This window comes from Lissotriton vulgaris, chromosome 3_1, assembly GCF_964263255.1.
Source record: "Lissotriton vulgaris chromosome 3_1, aLisVul1.2, whole genome shotgun sequence".
Taxonomy (NCBI): domain Eukaryota; kingdom Metazoa; phylum Chordata; class Amphibia; order Caudata; family Salamandridae; genus Lissotriton; species Lissotriton vulgaris.
In genome coordinates this window covers 716,800,451-716,826,357 of record NC_141689.1, presented here as the reverse complement: position 1 = coordinate 716,826,357, position 25,907 = coordinate 716,800,451, and the positions used below count along the sequence as shown (strand labels likewise).

At 43.9% G+C, this 25,907-nt stretch overlaps 1 protein-coding gene across 1 annotated transcript; it reads right to left on the bottom strand.

The window, feature by feature from the left end:
- Positions 1 to 417: 417 nt before the first annotated feature.
- Positions 418 to 23,825, bottom strand: SRP19 (signal recognition particle 19). Its single transcript, XM_086961029.1, has 5 exons — positions 23,632 to 23,825; positions 19,394 to 19,469; positions 5,497 to 5,568; positions 5,293 to 5,404; positions 418 to 1,195 (listed from the first exon to the last, which is right to left on the bottom strand). The coding sequence occupies exons 1-5, from the start codon at positions 23,667 to 23,669 to the stop codon at positions 1,065 to 1,067; spliced, it is 429 nt and encodes a 142-aa protein (XP_086817155.1). The 5' UTR covers positions 23,670 to 23,825; the 3' UTR covers positions 418 to 1,064.
- Positions 23,826 to 25,907: the final 2,082 nt, after the last annotated feature.

Genomic DNA, 25,907 nt, shown 5'->3' with positions numbered 1-25,907 from the left:
CCACATACACAAAGACATTCTTCAATGCCTCCCATTACCAACCTCTGCTTTCAGTGACACCATTGCTTTCTGGAAAAATGTGTATCCTGGAGTCACAGAGTATGACACTGCCTTTTCACTTCACCACATGCAAGAAATAATGCTCAATGTCCACCCAAACTAGGATCCGGGAAGGGGGGGGGGGGGGGGTATGGGCACTCTTAGAGCCCCCAACCTACATCTGAAACTTTGACATGCCATTATTTTCGTTTGGAAGCCAGCAATATTGTGGCTCCAACCTAGTCTGTATCCTCAACCAATGTTAGGGAGAAACCATACTGCTCCACGCTCATCCAAATCACAAATGCCCTACCCCCCCCCCCCCTCCCCCAACCCAATCAAATTTTCATAACCCTGAAATAAAACATTTAAATACCATTATTTCCAATAGGATTTATTTTTTAAAAATGCATCACTTATTGTTTGTAATTGATTGATTTTCTTTCGTTTCAAACTGCTATTAATCCTATCCACCATCTTGCAAAGAACAGAACTACAGATAGCAGATACCCTTACGACAAATTAAATCAAACATTTTCAGAAAATCATGGTTGTTGGCTTTGCTTTCAAAGTATCAAAGGCATTTTGGGTTTTAATTTCACACCAAAAGGTAATACATTTAATATTTTTCAAATCATGTGATAAAACAAACAAAACAAAGAAACACATTTGTGTAGAATTTGCTGTTTTCTTGTTTTCTTACCACGAGGATGGAATTCAAACTTAAGACTCATTATGTTAAATGCAGCAGGTCTTGAAACGGGATATGCATGGAATATTTTGCAGGACACTATTTTATTCAGAATGTAGTTTAGGTGCAGTAGCCAGTATATGGTATGGATTGCCACATACAGCAACAGTACACTTCAGACATAACCCCTTAATGGACAGTGGAGTTTCCTTAAGATTTTCAACAGGTACTAGCTTGAAGTTCTGCAGCTAGTACAAGCTCAAGAGACAAAATAAATGGTTTTGTTTCCTCCAACACAGTCCAAATAGTAACAGGACAAATGGCAGTCGCTCAATCATTTCTTTTTCTTTTTGCTCTTTTTACCACCTTCTCCTGGCTGAAGAGTCTGGTCCCCACCTCCAGCCTTCTGCGTCCTGGTTTTCAATTTTGGAATCATTTCTGCTACATGCAACATTACTGCTTGACCTACAAACAAACGTTGATACATTAGAGTCATAATAAAAATCATCGACAAAGTTTATAGAAAGTTAAACTTTAGGACAGATCAAAGTAAAATGACAGCAAAGTTAAAAACTTGAAGAAAAAAACCTGCCAAACATTAACAGAAAAATTAAGCATCTGCAAAGAAAAAGATCTAGCAAGCTGGTAAAACAGCGGCATTTTTCGTTGTTTTTTTATTGCAGGCATATACCACAAAACGAGAACACAACATGCGGTCTACCAAATGAGACAGCTTAATGCTTTTAAATGTAAGAATAAATTACATAATTTTAATATAAAAGTATACCTCTGCTTCCTAGCCGACAGGGGTACATATAAAAGTATATGACATTTCTCCAGTTTTCACTTGAACACTGGATGCTTTTTGATGTAAAGAAAACATACTGTTGCCTTTGAATTACTGTACCTCATAAGACATATCTTAAATACAAGGATGACTTAAAAAACAAGCATTTACAATGCTATAGGTCTCGCATTGTTAAAGTTTGAGCTATCGGCATTGTAAATGACAATGCCTTTTATTCATTTGCATCAGTGCATAAACAAGCACTTTGTACTTGTAGACCATGCTTATGATAGGCAAGGCTAGCAGTCTCTTTGACTGCCAGCCTTGCTCATCTTAAGCAAGGACTATACGTTAAAATTGCGTGTTTATGCACCGATTGCAGGATTTAAAAACAAATTAATAAAAAAGGCATTGTCATTTACAATGCCAATAGCTCAAACTTTAATAATGCAAGACCTATTGCATTGTGAATGCTTGTTTGATTTCTGAACGGGACAAGGAAGCTGACCAAGATCTGCTGGCCACCATGACCTATTCCTAAAAGATGTGTTTGATCCGAAACTGATCATGAGACCCAACATCCAAATCTGTGCTAAGAATAAAAGAGAAGATTGCAGACAGGCGAGTGATACTGATTTGTATTTTTTTTTTTTTCGGTCGACCCGACCACATGATCACTCTTGGGTGAAGTGATGCCAAGGAAGACAACAAAGCCGCACCAATCGTGAGAAACCTATCACTCAGTAAGTGAATGCGCGGGTGGTAATGCCATCTTGTTTTGAAAGTTACCAGAAAACAACCTTCCTTTAACGCGGTAACACACATGAAAATGATATGATATGATTGGAGTATTCTCTTATATAGCGCGTGGCTACCCGGAGGCATCCCAGCGCTGCAAACGCACGGTAAGGAGCAGATGGAATTTATGGGAAAAGCCATGTCTTCAGTTGTCTGCGGAACGAGAGGTGGTTGGTTTCCTGATGGGAAGAGGCAGGGAGTTCCAAAGCCTGGAGGCTTGAATAAATGCTGCCTCTTGCATGTTCTTCTGGCATGAGTTTGTTCAATCAACGTCCGTGAACGCGAGCGCAAGCCTGTGGCCGATGTAACGCTCGGTCAGCTTGAATAGGGGATGTGAATGCCCCACAAAAATATGCAAATCTTAGTTTTGAAGCATAGGGACATTTAACGTCAACACTTTCCACAAATGCCAGTGTAGATTTATTAAAGGAAATCTGGTCACTTCCCCAGCAACTTGTGGATACGCACTGCGAATAATCCAGTTTGTCAATCAGGCACCTGTGGGTTTGGACTGGGGAGTTTAACTTGTTGCCACAGTGTTGCAGTTTATGATAAGGCACAACTTAGGATTGAGTCGCTCCCCCTGAGATCTTTTACTAGTAAATGGCGTGGGCAGTCTAATGAGTTCTGCCCATGGTGCAGGGACCAAAAAGAGTCAATAGGCCATGTTCTCTTTGTTTGCCTTGAAAACTCAGCACCCCGGAGAAAATGGCTAAAACCGATTTGTATCAATATGAGAACACGGGTGGGGTTGGAGGCACTATGGCTATTACGGACCAATACATCAGACCCAGTGGCCATAGCAGTGGCAAAATTTCTGGGGTGGTCTTGGATAATCAGAGCTAAGCACCCAGTCAGTCAGATAGTTGATCACCTGTTTTAATATTGATGTTACGTATTTTCTGACGTCTTTAAATTTAATCATGTTTTATCCATTGTACATATGCATCTTTGTATGTCGTCTGTAGTAGACCTACCTTGAGAAGCATTGTGCTTGGGATTTAATTTTTATTCAGAAATTCTTAATGTTATGAAGACTGTTTAAATAATAGTATTTATTGCATCACTGTGTAAGTTTTGAGCAGAGTTTTTAATGTCTGTCTTTTAAAATAAAATACTTTGAAATAAAGACGTATGAACTGAACTGAAGAGACACATTACACTTTTAGGATCTGAAACAATTGAAGTTTATTGAACAACTTCGTGGCAGCCTCCCCGCAACAACTGCCAGCAATGCAATTGCCAACACTAAATGTTCCCATATGATGTGAACACATTGTAAGTGACATAAGAACATTACAGAAAGAGTTTCCTGTGCTTGTCGTGAGAGCCCCCGCCCCTAGTCCAAATTGTGAAGCACGGGTAGCAGGCAGAATTGATAAGAAGCATGGTCCGAGGGGTGCATGGCTGGTGTCAGTGCTCCGGTCCGGTGCCAGGGTGCCTCAGTCTGGCTCGAGCTGCGGCCTCTCAATCAAGGATGAGGTTATACGAGGCCGCGGCCTGCACTGAGCTCCCGCCGCTGAATATCAATGTACGGCCGTCGACACTGTCCGTCAGCACAGCTTGCCATGGAGGGAGTACGGGGGGCACGGAGTCCATAGCAGCTCCTTTAATAGGATGATCGCGCACAGCGCCTCTGCTGCCAAAGCGCGCCCGGCGCTATCGCTGGCAGAGCACGCCTGGCGCTAGCAGCATAGACGTCACACTGCCGGGAAATACAGCGGGGTAGATGCAATAGTTCTCGACCGGCGCCGGCAAGCCTGCCACCAGGGCCCCCTAGAAGCACACACTAGAGCTTTACTTCAAGCATGTCTCGGCCACTTCACGACTGCTGAGGCGCTAGAAGTACGCAAGTTCGTCCTTCACGCACCCACGGTTGGGTCACCTTTAGATAACAAGACGTGTGCGTGCGGAAAACTGCCGTGGGGCGGGACTTCGGTATCCTGCTGGAAGCCTGCGCCCACGGATTGGCTGGCTAGGAGAGGAGCAGTGGTGACGCGGGGCTCCCATGCCCGAGGGAGAGCCCCGCGGTGGCGGCTGAACTCCGGAGTTGCACCGATGCGGTAAGCGGGGTTTTTGGGGGGGGGGGGGGGTTGCGTGTGTATGTATATGTGTGGCTGTGTGTCTGTTAGCTGTGCGTGTATATATGTGTGTCCCGATGCATTGTGCCTGCATGGGTGTATGTGTGTGTGAGGCTGCGAATGAGAGGCAGGGGATGTGCACGGCGCCGTGCGCGCCCTCGAGGAGGAATCTGAGACAGCAGAGGCGCGTGCCCGAACGCTGTCTCAGATTCCCCCGAAAGCGCTGACAATAGGTCCTTCGCTGACGCTTGACCTAAAAATGGATCTAAAGAACACTTGCTAAGTAGCTGTGCACTGGCACGGGGTGCCCTTGTTTTTAGGTGGACGTGCACGGGGATTGAGGGTCAATGCCATCACTCACAGTACAAGATGACCAAAAGTTAGATTGGGTGGATGTGTGGACAAAAACTAAATGTGAATGGCAGTTGAATAGACCAATGGCTGACACAAATCCTCTGTGTATGCATATGTTTTTTCCGATTCATTAATTGGTTATTAAAGCAGAGAGACCGCTACAACGGCTTCTAGGTCACGCCTAAAAGGAAACCTAACAAGCATGTAAAAAAATTGTAAAAGCAAAAAATATTGATCCCTTCATCTTATGCGGAGACATCTGAATTCACTATAAATATCCAAAACTAATCTCCAAGTGTATTAAGGCTTGCTCATATACTTTATGTTGAAATATTTAAATGAATGACATGCAGTGCCATAAAACTAATTCTGCATTTGGTGTATAAAAGTATGCAAACAAGAGGCATAGGTATGCAAATAAGTAACTTGACCTCTTCCATTACTGAAAATGACGGGTTTGGGGCGTGGGTTTTAGCCGCATCCAAACTTTGTGGTCCCAGGTCCTCAACCCACTGCTAAAAAGGTAATATTTTCAAACTTACGTGATGGAAATTGCTCCAAACAAAGACCGCCGTCTTCGGTTTTTAACTGCACACGCACTCTACCTCTGAACTGTGCATCACGGTTCCACTCTCTGGGATACATCTTGTTGTTCTAGGATTCCAGAGCAAACAATTTTTAAATATTTGATTCATTGGTCATTTAAGATGGAAATGAATTAAGTGGAGCAAACTAATCCAAGTTACCTCGGCAATTGCGTTTAACCCAGCAGTGCTGCACACTTCTTGGATTTCACTACATGTGGGATTTGTAGCAGCCTGAAGTTCAATAAAAATAACTTTAAATCAAAGCCACTCTGAATTAAAGTGAAGGTCTGGATATGGATTAGCAAGACAACATAGGCAAGCATACATCTGCCTCAAATATGTACCTTTTTTTCAATTAACACCAGAAACGCAAACAATCAAAGTGAAAGAAGAATTGTGGAGACAAGTAAGCATTTTCATAGAGGTTTCTGGACTTTCATGCAAATACTTTTGTTCTAAATGCATTGCTCTTAAAATAAATAACTAAAAACAAGCCATCATTAATTACCCACGACTTTGTCCACACCTCCTTTCGCACATCAGATTTTTACTCGAACTTACTTTTGATTTTCAAGGTCTAAACAGACACTTATTGGACGACAAAAGTCTATCTACACCCCATGTTCATATTCTAGGATTCAATGATACTGGTTCAAGGAACTACCCTTCAACAAGCAGTCGCTTAGTCTAAAATGAACAGAAGAGAGTCTGTAGATTTCTGAATGCAAGTCAGAAGGGACTATTCTAATTGGATAATTGCTACTTTGGTGCCGTTGCCCACTTTGAGAATGCTGGCCTCCCTAAGGTCTGGGTGTAATAGTAGTTTGATATCTTTCACTGGTTTTTAGAGCCTGTGCAGACATGTTTTTCGATAGCAATACAAACTATTATTGTTCATTCTTGGAAAGTCATTTCAAGCTTTTAATACGATACAAAAGGATTCTTCTATTTTACATAAGTGCGTGCAGTACAAGATTTACATACTAAATGTGACCACCTTAATGTATCTTCTACATGAATATTAGGTAGCATAAGCAGCTTCTCAATTCTTATGAAGAAAATTATCACTTTACAATGTAGAAACAAAGTTCACAAGTCTAGAAACAGCCTACATGGTCAGTTTATATCAAAAGATAAATTATAAAAAACATCTATGCGCAAAACATTGAGATCAGAGTTTAAAAAAGAAAAAACTTTTCCAACATTAAAAAGCTATCATAAACGTTATATCCACATACATTACTCCTATCCTCCAGAATTTCTCTCATCACAGGCCCACGGATTAAGATACCTAATCATGTAAAAGGAGCAAGATCGTATTTTGAAAAAAAGTTACAATAAGATGATAACGCATACTGTAATTTTAGGGGCTTCTCCTTGCTGAGATGAGGCAGTGCAATAACTCTGCCAATTCCTTAACACTGCATCACAAACGGTTGATGCCAAGTATGTTCTAATGCCACCACAGAGTGAACCGAGCAGTAACTGCAATAGCTAACCATCAAGGTACTTAAACGGCTATGGATGCTGACTTTATAGAGAAGCAAAGTCTAAACTGGCAGAGACATGTGTAAGAAGAGTGCAGCTATTCGCTCATGGAGACTCAATTCAATGTGACCACAATGTGGATAAATGGGTTAGCAGATTTTCTAGTTGTGGCCATAGTAGTCGAGGCATTCAGAGATGTGGACAACCCAATATGAGATGGAAATTTCACAACCGTTTTGGCCTTTTGCAACCTACCAATGGCAGAAAAGGAGTGGAGATAGTTAACCTAAAGGTGGGAGTGCCAGGGTAATAACGCAGGCCCCAAAGATATGAGAGATACAAGACCAGAATGAACATAGAAAAGTACAACTTATATATTACGTTCAATTGTGCTGGGTACTTCATTATTCCTTTAGCAGCGGAGGCTAGAAACCAAGGACCTGATTTAAAGTGTGTTGGATGTGTTACTATGTCAAAAACAAACGATATCCATTTCTTCTTATTGTAAATGCCACATTGTAGAATACTCTTGTAAGAAGGGGAATGTGATATCCTTCACGTTTGTGACAGAACGCCTCCCCACAACACAAACGTCTGCCTTATATTAGTTCTGCAAAGAATTTCTAGAGTCCAATGAGACCTATGATGCACAAAGAGTGACAGAGTTCTTATCTCAGACCAGCCTATAAGGTAGAACCGTAAGAAGTCACTTCAAATTAGTTTTATGGTAGAAGAGCAAGGATTTCCTTTAGAATAAATGGATATATTAAGAAGTCAATTTCCAGAACTATCCCTTTAAATACCTCTTAATTATTATTTTTTTTAAATTCTTTTATTCAAGCTTGATAAGGAAACCGAATACTAAAAACAAAATCCACAGGAGTACGAAAGGTACAAATTGTCGACATGGTGCCACAGATTATAAGAGTAATAAATATTGAAACAGTGTTGGTAGAGGAGAGAATGACAAAGGAAAATCTCATAAAATGAGAGGTAAGGTGGTGCAGACAATGCAGAAGAGAAGCATACATTGGAATAATGAGTTACTGTTCAGTTAGAATCGTTGGGACTCTAGGGTAGGTAATCCCTCAGAGGCTTCCAAACATTCTTAGGCCTCGAGTCGTGTGGTTGTAACCATGCATAGTCCTTACTAATTTTGTCACAATGTGACATACTTTTGAGCTAAGCTGTCTTTGTGGGGGGCCTGTCTATTGCCCCAATCCAAAGCTGGTTCACAATTTACAAGGAGTGGAACAGAGAAAAATCTGCTGGTAGATCTGGGGTGGGGTAGGGGGGTTTGAGAGTATACCCCAGAAGTTTCACAATGGGATTGGGTGAGATTGTGATGTCAGTCATAGTAGGGAGGAGGGAAAAGATAGAGGACCAGTAATGGCCTATATGGGGGCACATCCAGGTTAGATTGACAAAGAAGCCCAAGACCAGGAGTGGTTCAGAGTTGCCACTCCACAGATCCCCGTAGCAAGTAGCTACTGCTTCTGCCGCCCACTCCTGTCTAGCACCAGTTCGTGCCCAGTCGCTCCTCTCGCACTGCCTTCCGCTCCAAATTTCTCACCCTAGTATTGTTCCTTGCTGATCATCTTATTTTTCGGATTGTATTTTTTCTGCATCACTTCTGACCATTTTTCTTGTATTTGGTTTTCTTCCCAGAGTTTTAGTACGTTTTGCCACATTGTCGCTGGGCTCTGCTCAGATTCGCCACCCCCGCCGGTTCTGCGCACCACTCTTGCCATTCCCTCCTCCACGGGACTACTTAATGGAGGCCGTTGCGTAGCTGTGCCACTGGCGCACCAAAGGTAAGCCGGTCTGTACCTGGATCACGCCCAGCACCATTACCCCATGTACCACAGCCCATTGCTACTCCGCCACTGAACTCTGAAACCTCGCAGCCAAGCCACGAGACAACTGCTGTACTGCCACTCCCTGCTCCACAAAAAGACCTTTCACCTGCTACCACTGCTGCTTCTTGTGTAACACCAGAACCAACGCAACCTCCGACCAGACTCCAACATCCCTCCAAAGACCCCAGCGCTCTACTCAATGTCAGGTACCTCGGCAAACATGCCTTGGAGACCTGGCACACCTTACCACACTCACCCCCGGCGAGATGTTAATCATCGAAATCTAGCTCATCCCCTCATCCGAACCAGACATTGCCACTGCCATGCCCCTCCGGATACAAGATGACATATTGCGACCGCCCCCACAAACCAGGCTGAGGCAATGCCATCATCCACAAAGACTCCTTCGACTGCACAGCCCTGGACGACACCACTCCAATCATGGAACAGCTCCACTTCCAGATCAAAACCAATATTAAAACCACTATTACAGGAACCCTCGCCTACAGAACACAGCCCCCCTCACCAGCTACTTCAATGCCATCCCGGACTTCATGGCTCCCCAATAATTTGACTCCAACCACTACATATTTGTGAGAAACCTCAACTTCCACCTCGAATACGAAGTAGACTCCAACACCACCACACTTCTCAAAAACATGAGCTCAGCTGGTCACACCCTGGACCCCATCTTCTCCACCAATGACAACGCCAAGTTCTCCCATACCACTTCGCTGTCCTGGCCAGGCCACAGCATAATTTACTTCACCATCTACGCCCGGCCCCGCGAAATACTCCACATTTCCCCCACCAACTCGATCACCTCAACCCCAGGCACCCCTCACCCCCCTCCCAAAAGAATACTCCCAGGGAAAAAACCACCATGCAAGGCAACTGGTACACACCCCGAACTTCTGACCTTCGAACACCACAGCAAGAAATTGGAAAGACTCTGGCTAACTGACAAGACCTCGGCAAACCGCAACTCCTTTAGGGCAGCCCTCAACAGCTACTACCAACGGCTCAAGTAAACAAAGCAAGAATCGCTCACCTCCCGCTTTTATGTAGGCACCAACCACACCACGGAACTCTTCAACATTGTCCAAGAGTTCACCAGTCTCTCCACCACTGAGAAAAAAGTCAGTCCTTCACAATCCCTCAGCGGCATACTGGCAAAATTCTCTCACCTAAGATCTCTGACATCTACAACAACTTCAACCCTCAACCTACCAACCTCACCCACCTGCACCCCTATTGACGCCACCATCCACCAAATGGAATCAACTCTCACCGGAAGACACCAGTTCGATCATGAACTCCATCCACTCTAGATCCCCCCCCCTGGACCCCTAACCTCATCACATCTTCAACCTAGGAAGTGAATCCATCAGAGCCCCAATTCCCATTACTCCTCAACACCTCCATCGCTTAAGCCACCTTACCAGACGCATGGAAGCAAGCAGAGGTCAAACTTGTCCCGAGGGAACCCACAGCCAACCCCAACTAACTCAAAAATTACAGACCAATTGCACTCTTCCCCTTCCCCGCCAATGTCTTGGAGAAGGCCATCAACTTCCAGCTTACCAACTTCCTTGAAGAGAACATGCTCGACCCCTCCAAGTCAGGTTTCAGACCGAACCACAGTACTGAGACCGCCCTGATCGCACCACGGAAGACATACCACCTTTGACCAAGGCAACTCTGCCACCCTCATCCTCCTAGAACGCTCGGCAGCCTTTAGCATGGTCATCACCAGACTCCACCACATAGGCATCCAGGGAAAGGATCTCGCCTGGATCGTCTCCTTCCTCTCCAAACGTACCAACAACATCCACCTCCCTCCCACCCTTCACCACACCCAAAGACACTGTATGCAGCGCCCCCTTTGGGCTCCTACCTCAGCTCCACCCTCTTCAACACATACAGGACATCTCTGGCCAACATCACGCGCACCATTCGCCGACGACACCCAGCTAGTCCTATCCTTCTCAGAAGAAGACAACATCCAAACCACCATGGCCAACACCTTCACCTGGATGAAAACCAACTGTCTAAAACTCAACTCAGACGATGCCTGGTGGCCCTCCGCACTATGCCCCTCACACTCCCAGTTGGATCAGGCAGGCAACCATGGCATCATCCTGGACACCAATTTCATCATGAAACAGAGCAATGCGGTCTCCTTTGCCGGCTTTCACACCCTTCGTATGCTCCGCAAGGTCTTCCGGTGGATCACCACCTCTACCAGGAAGACCGTAACCTAGGCCCTCATCTCCAGCCGACTCTACTACAGCAACGCCCTCTATGCTGGAACCACCAACCACTCCTTAACCGCCTCCATACCATCCAGAACTCGGCAGAAAGACTCATCCTCAACCTTCCCAGAACAGCCACCATCACCCCTCACCTCAGAGCCCTGCACTAGCTCCCTGTATAGAACAGATGCTTCTTCAAGCTCCTCACTCATGTCTACAAAGCCCTCCACAACACCAGACCTTCCCTACATCAACAACCACCTGACCTACCAACCAGAGAGCTCCGCTCTGCCACTCCCACCTTAGCCCGAGTCCCACTCATTAGTCGCAGTCAATACGGCAGCCACGATTTCTCCTACCGCGCTGCCAAGTCCTGGAACAACCTACCCGACTACTTACGTACGTCCCCCTCTGAGGGAGTTCAGAAAGCAGCTGAATGCCTAGCAGATTGTAAATGATGCTCAAGGCAGACCAGCATCAGAACAGAAATTACCCAAAGGCGCTCTATAGAATATATATTATATATACATACATACACAGACAAACACGTTTCATTTAAAGACTTTTTTGTATTACAAAATCGTAACAGTCTGCCAAGAAGAGATTCTAGCAAGAATTATTACAGTGCAAATCTTCCCCCTTAAGGTTTGTCAGAGATGGTAACCACCACGAAACTCCCTTCCTCATAAAGGAAATCTGTGACATTGCATGTAACAAAATACCAGTCTGTAAGCTTTAATAGAGAAATACGGGGGGGGGAGCTACGCTACTATCCAAGATGGCCGCATAAGCTCCCGGCTCCGCCGACCTCCACCGGCAGCTCGTATATCCTGCCCTTTATCCTTCCAGCACGCCGGACTCCCACATGTATGAAGTGCTCCCGACTCCTGCGGTGCAAACCCGGACCCTCCAACTTACCGGGTGACAAAGTTACGTCGAATTTACTTCTCGGCCTATTCCAGAGCTTCCACCAGGACCTCGATTTCTGACCCATCCGGGTTGGATGTGATCAACATCGGCTGTGGGACCAGGGTTGCTTCCGGTCTCCCGACCTCGGTTCAAACCTTCTAATTCCAGTTGGCGACTGAGTAATCGGCTTCATTCAAGGACACGGCACAGTGACGCATATGATATCGGTGACCACGGTCGGGGGTCCTATGCCCGGTGACCCCCTGGGGAGCCCGGGTTGTCGGGCTGGCCCCCGCGAGTGGCGAAATACCGACCCTGCCTGTTGTGTGAGCGCTCGTTGTTGTCATAAGCCCGTGTGTGCCTGGTTCCTGGACGGTGTTTCAGGGATCCGAATCCTGCCTCGTCTCATGCCGGAGGAGATGGGGGATACTGACGGTACACCAACACGGAGGTCCGTAATGGCCGCCATTGGGGCGCTCCGCTCTCACTTTGCCGTCCTGTGCCAACGGATGTCTGTAAAGCTGGATAACGCGCACTTGGAACCGGAAGCGGATAATCCGACGAGCTGTCAGCATGCCTTGGACCCCGTGGATTATTCTCCGCACCATTTAGAGACCCCCGGACGGAAGCCTGTTTTAGTCTATTTTGATGACTCTGGTCTTATGGAGGGTGCACCTGTGATCGTCGTTGGCTTTCCCTTCTCCATTCCTGTTCGACGGAACATTGTTGCTAAGGGTTTTTACCGCCAAGGACAGTTCTTCAGTGACTTTCGGAGAGGTTTGCCTTCCTTCTTCATCCTCAATTGTCGAATTTTCAGATGCCGCCATTTTGTCTCCTCTCCTCGATCAGTCGCCATTGTTTTGAACTGTCTTGGACGCTTCGCCTTCTTCGCGATTGTTGTGGCTTGGACGACATGGGCTTTTGTGAAGAACCGAACTGGTCAAGGTTGACTTTGACATTCGGGGTTAGCTTTTCTATCTGTTTTATGCCGGAAATGCACCGTGTATGCTATTGGGAGACTGGAGGTTTTTATTGGAGTTCTCCCCATGTACGTGTTCAATACTTGCTTTAATAGTCGACATGGAATTTGGGGAGGCTGCTGCTGGTGGGGTGTAATGAGGACCGGGAGTGTGTCTACTGCTCTCCTCCTCCGCTTTCTTTCCTTTCTTTAGGGCAGTTCTGGGGCGACAGGCACGCTGTTAGTGGGGTTGGCCGTAGCCATTACAGGGGTGCAGGGTGGTGGGTGTTGGGGGGGTTTATTATTTTAGTTTGTTTTGTTATATGGTCTCTTGCTCTTTCTTTTCTCTCTCTCTCAGGTGGGGCTTTCCTTCCTCTTCAGTAGGTTGGCTGTCTCTCTTTATCTCACTTCTTTCTCTATCTGGCGTCTATACTTGCCTATGCCTTACTTCTCTGGAGGGTGGGTTTTTCGGGATGATGCTCTAGCTCAGGGGTCTCCAACCTTTTCTGTAGTGAGAGAGAATTCTGCTCAAGGAAAGTCCTGCCGAGCTACTTTCATATTTTGTCACTGTAAAATGCTGATGATATGTATTAACATTACACTATGATCACCCTAAGAAAGATTTATCAGGAGTCACCACCCAAGCATTCCAATTGTAATCAGAATGCTAGGAAAACGTTTATCAATATTGAATGCTTATAATCAAGTAAAATTAAGATCATCACATGCTTTGTGCCCCAAAGGGTACTACTACAGCAGTAAGTCCCCCCAATTCAAATTGAATTATCATTCAGCTAACCACTTTAAATGTGTTTTAGAATTTGTAATATTTCGTCTTCATTAGCATATTAGTTTTTAAAAGTACACATATTTTTCTATCAAAACCACTGTCCACTTTCCAGCAATCAAACTAAATTTTCCAAAAGAAAAACCTTTTCAGAAAAAGCATAACTTTTTTTCTTTAAAAATCTCATCAGTTTTCATTGTTAGAAAATTCACAGTCCCTAAACATCAGCTTTTCGTTTTTATTGAGTACCGCCATGTAAAAATGCCAGGGATGGACAAATTCTGCTTCAAATACCCAGGAATTGGAATCATAGGCCATGCATGCTCACCATTACATTATTAATGCATCTGTTATGCTAATAATGCCCACCATTAAACCGGGGCTACCACTGTGCCACAGCTGGATGCCCAACATATTTCAGTTATGGACATTATTATGGGAGAAGCGGTTGCCACTCTGTCAGGAATGGCTATAAGCAAGCCAGTCATGCTCTTAATATGTCAGTGATGGCAGCAAGTATGTAATTACTAGACTTGTATGCCTAAAATAGTAAAGGATGTAATATTATGGCAATGGCACAATTATACCATAAACGAGCACAATTGCGTCAGATGATGGGGACAGCATACATATTTGGCAGCCCTTGAGACTAGGAGTAGCTTTAACCCCTTCCATGCTGATGACGAACCCCAGCCGTCATGCACTACGGTGCTCGTGTGCTGATGACGACTGGGGTTTGTCACGGCCCTCCCCTGTTCGTGTTGTTTACAGCACACCAGGGGAATCGCGGCCGCATGGAAGGGGTTAAGGAACCAACACTGTTTATTAGGGAAGGACACAATGTCACACACCCACACAAAAATGAATATGAGGCTTCTAATTTTCTCTGCCCTAGATGCATCCTCTCTTCTCTCTGCTCTTTGGCTGATCATGCTCCCAACTAACACATTTTCCCTCTAGTCTATTTCTTGCAGTCACACACTTTGGGCAGTTAGCCCTGGTTACTGCTTCCACTATTCTTTGATCTCGCACACAGTGTGACTGATAGAGCAGGGCATATAATATGGCCAATCTCCTTCTTCAGTAGATTTAAAGTAGATAAAGATGGTTTATGTGACAGACACATAGGCCAACACTGTACCCTACACATGATTCAAACACCCTCCGCATACTTCGCAAGACATTTAAATGGATCCCTCCAGAATCTAGGAAGACCGTCACCCATGCACTCATCACCAGCAGGCTGGACTACCGGAATGCCCTCTAAGCCGGAATCAACAAATCTCTGTTCCACAAACTCCAGACCGTCCAGAACGCCACAGCCAGACTCTTCTTCAGCACCCACGACAAGACCACATCAACCAGCACCTACAGGACCTCCACTGGCTCCCCTTCGACAAAAGAGTGACCTTCAAGCTGCTCACACACTTACAAAGCCCTCCACAACACCGGACCCCAATACCTCAACGAAAGAATCTTCTTCTATGCCTCCAAGAGAAACCTCAGCTCTGCTGACCAGGCCTTGGCCGAAATCACCTGCATCCACAGAGCCAGAACAGGAGGCAGATCCTTCTCCTACATCGCGGCCAAGACCTGGAACAAACTGCCCCTCAGCATCAGACAAAGCCCCACACTGAAAGCATTCAGGAAGAGCCTCAAGACCTGGCTTTTAGAATGACTGGAGGTGCCCAAATGCCCCCACCCCGAGCGCTTTGAGCCCCTCACGGGTGAGTAGTGCACTCTATAAATCCCTGATTGATTGATTGATAGGCCAACAGAGTGTGTGTTTGAGTGTTATCAAGAGATCCTGCCATTGGTTTGGCTGTCTGTAACTCTTACGGGTAATTAAAAGAGCAGTGCTGCCTTCTTTAATATACACAGAATCCCTGAGATCAGATTGGTTTGGCTTCACCTCTGAGAGCTACTTTGAGGGTGCTGGTGAGCTACCAGTAGCTCCCGAGCTACTGGTGGAGACGCCTGCTCTAGCTGAATCGCTCGTTATTATATTGGCTCCTTGTTTGCCTTAGCGGGCGTAGTATGTTTAAGGCTGTAATGTTCATCACCTGGTTCTGATTACATTGCGGGGTGCGTCCCCCCATCTTTACTTAATTCTATTCTATGGTGTGATGCCATCTATAGTGCAGCCACTACTGCTTCTTCATAACCAAAAAAATGAAACCTTTGATATCCTTTGCTTAATAGCACATGCAATCATAAGCTATGCTTGTCTCGTTGATATTACGCGGTCGTATACATTTGCATGCCACCTGAATCTATATCCTGAGTTTGCGGCCGGCCCCTGTGGTTGTAGGCCTGCGCTTGTAATGCTTTGATAATTCAATAAAGGTTTTTTTTAAAAAAAAAGAGAGAAATACCTGAAACGCCTACGGACTTTAACATATGCTTTACACAATCAGTCAGGCCCACTGCATGATCATATCTTTTCATAATAAACCAGGTCAGACCTATGGCATCAGGAATATTTTCCAGTGAACCAATCAGGCGTCTAGCTTTTAACAATAAATTCATCAGGCCTAGTGCCATTAACAAATAATTTTATAACAAACAGATCAGGACCAACATGATCATTGGCTTGCCAGCATTACGGAGTCCTGCTGTAGAGCATAAACTTTGCCACATCAAAAAAGTGCAAGACAAGCAGTCTTTAGTGAAGCAAACCAATTTGCCCAAAGCAATTCCTGTACTCCGGGAAGCGAACAGGTGGGTGGAGCCTAAGCCCCTCTCTAAGTCTTTTTTCTTTCTCACATTAAAGGTCCATTGACAGTTGCCCTATCAAGCCAGATCTAAAAATCCATGTAGGTAAGTGTAGCCCTGGGCATCCCATGCTGCTCTCAAACACCAAACTGCGCTTTGCAGTCCAATGTTAATGATGGGAAGGGGGTCTGTGCTGCTGCCAGAGAACAAACTCAGTAAATTATCTAGTTACTTAATACACTTTAACAACATTATGCCACGTGTGCACTTCCAAAGTTTGAGCTCAGGCAGCCATTCGGGTGCTAGCTTAGGCAGCTGGATAAATAAAACAAAATCATGACATGTGAAGGGTAAGCACTTTTCTGTGGAAGCTCACACCTTCGGCCCAATCAAAACATACTCCTGGCTACAAGCTTGTGGGTGGAGCCAAAGCCCCTCTGTAGTACTCCAGATAGCTCTTTTTAGGTTGATCAGATTAGTATGGCGACAGAGGTCTGATCATGCGAGACCTACAAGGCATATGGCAGCTATGTATAAGGAAAGAGAATGGGTTTAGGGAGGGCAGTGCCTTTCTTATGGGTAGAATGGGGTAGGGTGAACCCATTCTGTCTTGGTCTCTACATTCTTCAGGATATGTCTGGATGACAGGTTAAGTCTTGAAGAAACACATGCAACACAAAATGAAAGACAACACACTAAATGTAACAGTCTTTTCAGCTGCTACAGAGTTTGGGAGTGAACCACGGTAAGTGACCAGTGGTGTGGGAAAGTGACTTGATGGTCACCTGTTTGGTGGAGAGGTGGGTATAACTGGAAGACACTCAACATGCATTAAAAAACTGACTAATTGTACACTGGAATTTAATACAATTGTGGAAATTGTATACAACCGCCATGACCAACTGAATGTGGTAAAAAGGTGAATTTGGTAAATAAAAAGAGCAATGGCAAAAGAGACAGTATAGAAATACATAAACTGGTACCAAAAGGGTTGCATTGACCTAGCGGCTGTTGTACATTTGCTGGTGAAAGACTGGTTATATGACTATAAACTACAAAATGGCAGTTAAGAAAAAGCCAACGTAAATTAGCAGGCAGAGATTTTGATGTGGTCACTAGTATCAAGTGTGATATTTTTTAGAAGGTTTACATCACATCAGGTGATATGGAGTCTGAAAAATGCTAAAGCAAATCATTACTTTTTATGATATCTTGCATATGGAGGAATATGGATCCAAAGATTAATGTTGTGAAGTCAAACAGTTTTTGCAGCGAAAATACCTAGAGATATTGGGATATGAAGAGTTGATGGTCCACCTGCAGTTACTGAGTTGAAGGGGGTGCAGGCATAAAGAAGTAGAATGATGTAAAAACTATCAGTTCAAAAGGGAGTGAAGTTTAGCAGATGCTCCAATTACATTAAAATACCTTAAAGGCAGATGTTGGCCAGGTACTCATCGAAGAAGCAGGAAGATTTTTTTTCTGTTAAAGAAGTGATTGGCAGCAGAGACTTAGTGAGTGAGGGTTTTAGAAAGATATGAGAGATAATAGACCTCTATATCATGAGGAACAGCAACACAGTGAGGTCTCTCAGCTCACGCCCAATACAGCATTTTGTTTTCTAGCGGAGTATCGGAGATCAGAAACATGAGAGCATTAGATTCTTACAGAAAACAAAACTTAAACTTGTTTCAGTGACCAAGTAATACAATAATATGGCACATCAGGCCCTCACTCAATGTTCATGAAGCCATGGTAAGCATTTTGGACCAAATTGGTCCAATATTTTTCTCTCCTGTTCCATTGGAGCAGGAGTAGAGAGCCAAAAATTCACCCCATAATTTGCAAGGAAAGCGCAGTCAAAGAGTGCTTTCTTCTTTGGTACCTGTGCACAACCTCCTTGCTGGTTTAACCCCATACAGTGAAACCAAAGTACTTTTTCCAAGCATACTTATCTCACCCTTGGATATGCTGAGCTACGTCTTGCAAGGTTCAACCACTCAAAAAAAAAAAAGCAGTAGAGGAAATAGAATACTACAACGTAACTGGAGAAAAAAAAGTGTCAGCCTTTGAAAAACTGATACGCATTGCTCTGGGTCTTTCATCACACTCTCCAAGTGACTGCATCCCAATACCCCCTATTGCAAGTAATAACTAATGAGGACTACGCATAATTCAGAAGAGTAAACTTCTTAAGAAGACCCCTAGGAGAGCTATGTAGTGCAGACCAACCAAGAAAAAGTATATTGATATTCCTACTGTTTGTGATTTTCAAGTATTTAATGTCAATAGTAGGCTTGTTTAGGGCTCCAGGATTTGGATCTTTAACTTGTAAGACTTGGCTCTTGCATTTACCAAAACAGTCATTCGATGTATACCTTAGTCCTCCACAATAAGGCCAATTTAAATCCAGTACCTCACCAAATAATATGGTGTAAAAAAGACTTGTACTATTCACACCAAACAATAAAAAAAAAAAAAGTATAAAAAGGAGAGCTAAATTGTTAACCTGAACTCAAAAGGATTAAAAAAAAAAAAACGCTTTTAAGATAATACAATTCCAGATAATTACATTAAGAGAAGCAGGGTGCGATTTGATATCATTTTCACACTGGAACTGCAATGGACTCGATTGTGCTGTAACTTTACAACCAAATTAAAGGGGGGATTGTTTTTAGCTTATTTTAAAAAAAATTTAAAACTGTGGACCTTATCCTATGATATAAAATTAGACCTTCATCATCCGGCCATATACTTTATGATCTCATGCACATGCACTTTAAAACGCCGCCGTACCCCCGGGTTGACGGCACAGGGGCTGTGTAATTCGTGCAACGATATTAACACTGCTTCCATTGTTTTGGCCCGCCCGTTGGGTTGTAGGCGAGAATTTTGTATAATGTGAACTACTTGAATAAAGGTCTTAAAAAAAAAAAAAAAAAAGAGAGAAGCAGGGTGGAGTTTTTCCTTTGCACCCCTTGGGGATGCTGCTTTTTAATTAGATTTTTTTAAACATGCTAAAAAGAAGAAGATCTACTTTACTAACCAAATTATTTACTACAGGGGATGTTAGTCTGTTTCTTACCTTTTCTAATGAGATTCTTCGTCCTTCTGCAATTGTTTTCTTGCCATTTATGTAGGCAGGGTAGATGCAAATAAACCTAAAGATAAAAAAGGCATTGCACAATATGAACTTAAGTATTAACGCTTTGAAATAGTACGTTGAAAGTTACACATCTACAACTGAAAGGAAATATTGCACTCCAAGTTACATACACAATATGATCCCTACCTAGATCTACTCTTATAGCTATCTTTACACCGTAAGCTTTTGCCATTTTGCTTTATTTGACAATTTTCTTATTAATTTAACATTGGACTATTGCATTCCCGCTTCTTCGATTGACAAGTGATGCAAATTCGCTCATGAAACATCAACTCAGAAAGTGATGAGTGAAGCATAAGAAACCAAAATGGTCAATCTGTAGAAAAGGGGTAGGATAATTCATGCCAAGAGGGAAATCAACTTTTTGTCTAATCCCAAAGAATAGTGCAGTATACTAAAAAAGTTTTGCAGCTAAAATTGCAAAGATAAGAACATTTCCTGCTCAATACTCAATGCCCTCTGGAAGCACTGGCTTCCCCTCGGGGGACGGCAATAGCAATGCGCCTCCAGCTGATCCAATTCAATTACCGACACCAGGTCTATTATACGCGTGTTAGGCTGTGCAGGGCGTATTTGATAGCGTCCCCACGTTGTGGTCAGGAGGGTGGCACCTTGTTTCACACGATTTGGCGGTGTACAGTGATTGTGAAGTTCTGGCGGGGGGTACTGGCCTGTTTTGCTGAGGTTTTGGGGTGGGAGCTCCCCATTTCCCCAAAATTGGTGCTGCTTCATATAATGGAAGAGGTTGGGGGAAATATTTATAAGCACCACCGGATGCTGTTGGGATGTACGCTTGCCAAACGAGACATCGCACAGAAGTGGAAGGCAGAGACCCCGCCCTCTTTGTCAGCATGGAAAAATGGTCTTGATTTTAATATGGGGCTGGTGGCTCTTATTTTTAAAGCGTGAGGGTGTCTGCACAAGTACTTTAAGATCTGGAGGAGGTGGGCGAATTATAGAGGCCTAGACCTGGAGCCCCTCTCCGCGTGAGACAATGCAGTTCTGGGTTAATTGGGCAGGAATGTGGTACAGGGATGTTAAAGGTCCAGCAGGATTTGACATCTATGGGCGAGCAAAAACCAGCTGCTTATTGTATGGTACAAGGACAATGCTTGGGGTGCGGGGGTGTTTTGTTCCTTTATTTCGTTTTTATAAAATACATATATTGAAAGTCAACGCAATATCCATCTTGTACAATGTAGCAGTCAGCCTCTGGGTTACAGAGCTCTGCATTGTATTTGACATAATAAACATGGTTTACAAAAAAAAATCCTAAATGCCTTCTTAAACTATCACTAAATGCCCGGGTGCCCACCATCATTCATTGGGTAATACAGTTTAAGGACATCTCCACAAAAAAACTACTGGAGGTCATGTATAGTAGCTGCACATCTAGCTCCCCTGCGTATGTGCTTAGCCACAATACTGAAATTATTTGGCCCAGTTCTTGCCCCTCATCTTGTGTTGTTATTTAACAGTTCTTTATTGCGAAGAGGAGCACCATTCTTCTTGAACTGCAGCCTTCCTGACCCAGAGTGACTTTAGCAACTCTTGCCCGATTTCACTTCTACCATACCATGGATAATTCTTGGAAAACAGTTTTTACTAGCTGAAAGCCTACCTCAATAGGTATATCAAAATAGATTCTTTCCATACAGGCTTCTGTCCGGGAAAAGCACCAAATCTACAGTAACAATTCTTGTAAGATCTATGAAGATTGGTGGATGGCAAGGTTGTCAAGCATTTGTTCAGATACAACTTTGAACAGCCTTCATCACCATTACAAAACTTCTTGGATACTAGAGACCCTAAGCATGAAAAAACTGTTTCTGGACCGAGAAGGAGCAAATTGTCACACTACGCCCCTTTAAATCAGAGGCAAAGAAGATAGGCCTGGGCATGCTGCAGTTTCGGTCCTTTCTGCACTCTTAGTCAACATCTTTTAATGGTCTTTGACCAAACTACTGTACTCCCTTGGTTGCAAGCAGAGGACTTCCTGCTCATCTTTAGGCTTATCGCCATAAAGTCACGCACCAGAAGAGTTGTGGCTCTTAAGAAGTCTTTCATTTAAGTCATTGTAACATTGTGCGGAGGGATGACAAGTACATTCCTAGAAACTACTGATAAAAAGGAATCCATAGACTGGCCTGATGCAGTGGGTTGTCCTCAAGTGCCAGCCAAAACAGATTGCAACCAATTTAGTTTGTTGCCAATTGGTCACTGGAGGTAAATGTATCAAGTTACTAATACATGCTTTTGTCTTTCAATACTATGGTGCCACAACCAAATACAACCCTCATTCACGTACCAAGGCTCGATAGGCGGTATATCTTGGTTCTCCGCCTTTGTTGTTAGCAACGTGACAGCATCATCATAGGGTTTGATTGTATGCTTCCTCCACCCGGAGGTAAACCACTGGTTAGTACAGTAGGTATTTAGTGATCAAAAATGGGAGTGTGCAATTAAAAAGGCTTCATAACCAGCGTTGATAATTTTAATTAGTGCTGTAAGGAATGCCTGGTTAAAAAGATTAGGCATGCGTAGGAAGCTTGATTATGGGGCTTCCGCACGGAGTTATGTCCATAAAAAGGTCAACATGTTTCAGCCACAAGTTGCCCACAAGGGGGGGGAAGTTGGCTTTCTTCAGGACCTAGTATCTCTATTGTAAGTAGAAAGAAAAAAAAAAAAAAAAGTTAAGTGACCTTGAATATTAGGTCGGATTCATAGAATGATTTTTCTAGAATTAGGAAAGGCCATAAAGTACCTTTTTAGGGGATCAGTAATTGCCTCTTCGGGTGCGCTGAGTTGCCGGACCTGCTCCTTGTCAGTTTCTTGTGCTGTCTCTGCCTCTCAGTCTTGGGACGCTGTGCACACTATACCTTACTTTGCTATAGTATATACAAAGACAGCTCCCTACATTATTTAAGAGATTTGATCTCAAATAAACAAAAGTATGTATTTGCAAGTCTTTATCATATTTTCTGATCACATTTGTTGTCATATTGGAGAAGTGTGGCTCAATGGTTAGAGCGGCAGACCCTGATGCAGAGGTCTAGCCCGGGACCAGGGTTCAATTCCCCGCCTCGGCGGGTCTTGGGCTCAAAAATTCCACGGACCTGATAATTCTTGTCTTGGTGCCTATTCCAATCATGGAGTCCCACCCTGCAACTCTGGGCAATAGCTTGCTTAATCTCCACAACGGCCCCCACAACGCTAAGGATGCCTGGCCTCCACCTTGGGGGTGCCCAGGAGTGGACGCCTCACAGGGAAAGCCATGATGGGTTCCACAGCGGTATTCGTACAAGCGCCTTGAGACCCTTGCGGGTGAGTAGTGCGCTATACAAGTATCAATTTACAATTTTACAATATTTACATCTTTCGGTGGCTCCTCAGCTTGTGCGTAGGCTATTACAGCCAAGACCCATGGCTCGGCTCACCCAAAAGCTGTCTGTATTCCAGCCTGAACTTAGTGTCTCCAACACCCTTGTGAATAAGGGATGGCTCAAAGGCCCAGCAAGTAGATTATACATGCAAGTTTTATAACATCAAAATGTCTTTGTTCATACTAGACGTTGATTGGTGGTGTTATGCACAACATGTCCCTAGTCGATCATCAGACTTTATAAAAACGCAGACATAGTCCAGATGGACATAAGACACTTGTCAAATGAAGTAGCCTCTACAATTAGTTACAATAAATACACATTCTGCACGCAGAAACATCCTAAATCTGCAACAGGCTGAAATGTTGAGCATCCCAAAAGTTAACCAAACTAACACACTGGCAACCTCATACAAACCATACACATCTATAAAATGTCTACTCTTACCAAGGTTTAAAACGCAAAGCACCAATAAAGACTGAATCTAAAACCGGGTAGAGAGGGCGGGGAAAGGCCAGCATATTAGATAATGTTGGCGCATACAGACGACATATTACGTGTACTTATAACATTTGTAACGTGCAGTATCACCCGCGATGGCATCTGTGTGCCAGGACAAATGTGTTAAGCTCCTGTCCAAAGGCTAACAAAACTGAACAAGAATCGTGAAATAGAACGGATGCAGTCTGGGGTATGCAAATCTTGCAATACTCATCCAATAAAGTGCTGCTCGGAAAGGAGTTTTCTGTGCAATGCTTCACGCAAAACCAATACCTCTCTCGGTCCGCCGGGGAACGGCTGAGGTACGCCATGCCGCTGACCACACAGTAGCACAGGTGCCAGCCGGTTCTCCAACCTTTCGCTGTCTTTACTCAACACATACGACAACCCTTAGAACACGGTGAATGGAAAGTAAAGATGATTGGGCAATGAAGCTTTCACCATTAAAGGCAGCACGTCAACGTAGTGACGCAAGTCGCGCGGAGCGTTGAGCGACACATCGGAGAACACGTTTGCCTAACTAAGGCGGAAACTCAGGAAGAAGTAGACATAGGACAACTCTGCTATTATGGCACACCTACTTCCCACTTTACACATTTACAGGAGCAGCGATAGCTTCTAAATTACTAGATTTACAATGCATCAAAACATTTTCTTTGTATAATATATTGTTTGCTTTGAAGTATTACGTATGCACCCCATTGAACGTCTTACTTTTAAAGTAATAGTTGAAGATTTTTCCTTTAAAAGCTAATCAGCCGTCGTATCAAGCACATCATTTATTTTAGATGGTTCGCCTACTTTTCCACCAGAAAATCAATTTCTGTAAAATCTTATCGGCATTGCGTTTGACATAAAGCAAGCCCGTGTCCTCCAAGATGGCAGCCAGAATTGCATAATTCGAAATCGGCTTGGAAAGGAGTGTTAGCTGGGACATGAGAATATGATTTATATGATATACTGTACTCTTTTACTTGACCACTAGGTGATGATAGTTGACCGTTATTTATAGTGTTATTCCATTACAAAGTGAATTACTTTTTTTTATTTTATTATACTGCAGTATTTATATTATGAGGGGCGCTGAAGCGCTTGCCTACATGGGTAGCACGCTACACTTTGCAAGATGTTTGGTTGGCAGGATATTGTATTTGTTTTGATCCTTTGTGGGGGGTGTTTCTATGTCGTGGGTGCTGATAATGAGAAATGTAATAGTTATCACAAAGGACAGTTTCAATTCTATAAGGAACGCGGAGGCGAGGATTATGCATATCCTTTCTTCATTTATTTGACAGCATGTTAAAAGATAAACAGAAAAAACACAGTCCATGAGCTACATAACCCATGAGGCAAAGCGGTAGCCATGGGAACCAGTCAACCAATCATAGTCCAGCCAAGTGCATATAGAGACTCCATTGACGTATTTATTTATTTATTTAATGCAATTTTATATAGCGCGAACTTTACCCGAAGGTGTCAGAGCGCTTTACATAAGAACCAGTTGCAAAACATAAGGACTAAGGGTTACATGCGTTACATAAAAGATACAAACAGAAAAAATTGAAAATGTACAAGATGTAGGGAGGGGCGCGCGACGCGGCAAACAAGATGGCCGCTCCCCCCTGAGCTCCGCGATTTCGGCGGCGCTTTTTACACGAAGGGACCGCTTCTGGGCTGCATTTCTTGCCGAAAACGGCCGATTTGTGCGTCGGAACTGCCCCTCCACAACTGGGTATGTTTCTGCACGCCTTCTTCGTTTTTTTAGGCTATAATTTGCACAAATGCTTTCTTCTTGGAAACGGCCGCCATTTTGTTTTTTTTTCTTCATCGTTTTTCGTTGATTTTTTTTCCAATGATTCTATTTTTCTACCTGCTGATGCTTCTTGTCTCCTGGCTGTGCTACTTCAATTTTGCAGTGCTTCCACGATTATTTGACATCTAATATGACGTTCTGAGTCCTTTTTGCTTCTCCTCGGCTTGCTGGACCTCCACTTCAATTTTTTCTCTCCTCAACTTTTGACTTGTCTCTGCGCAGTTGCTTTTCTGCTTCCTCCGTACGCATCATTTCTTCATTTTTGCGCTCAGTTGATATCCAGTTTGACTCTCCTTGACGGTGGTCTCCATTTTTCACAGTTTCAGTGTTTTTCTTCAGAGGACTTTGCAGCCTTTCACCATATTCCGTCGCTCCTTCTTTACCTCAAGCTGTTCCTCTCTCAGGCCTTTACATCATGGAGCACGGATATGCCTCTAAGACCTCTAATGTGGCTACCGCTACACGCAAAGACGCTGTTCCTGCGGGCAAACGCCTCAAGAAGGACCCACCATCTCCCTCCAAATCTCCTCTTCCCGTTACCCTTGAGGATTTAATGGAGGAACTCAAATTAATCCGCCCTTTTATAGCGGACACCACTGCTACATTGCAAAGGCTGGACGATAAGTGGTCCAACCTTGATAAACGTGTCACCGAAGTTGAACAGAAAATCAGTGACGCACAAGATGTTGTTGCCAAGGTGGATACCCTCACCAAAGAGATTCTAGTCCTCAAGAAG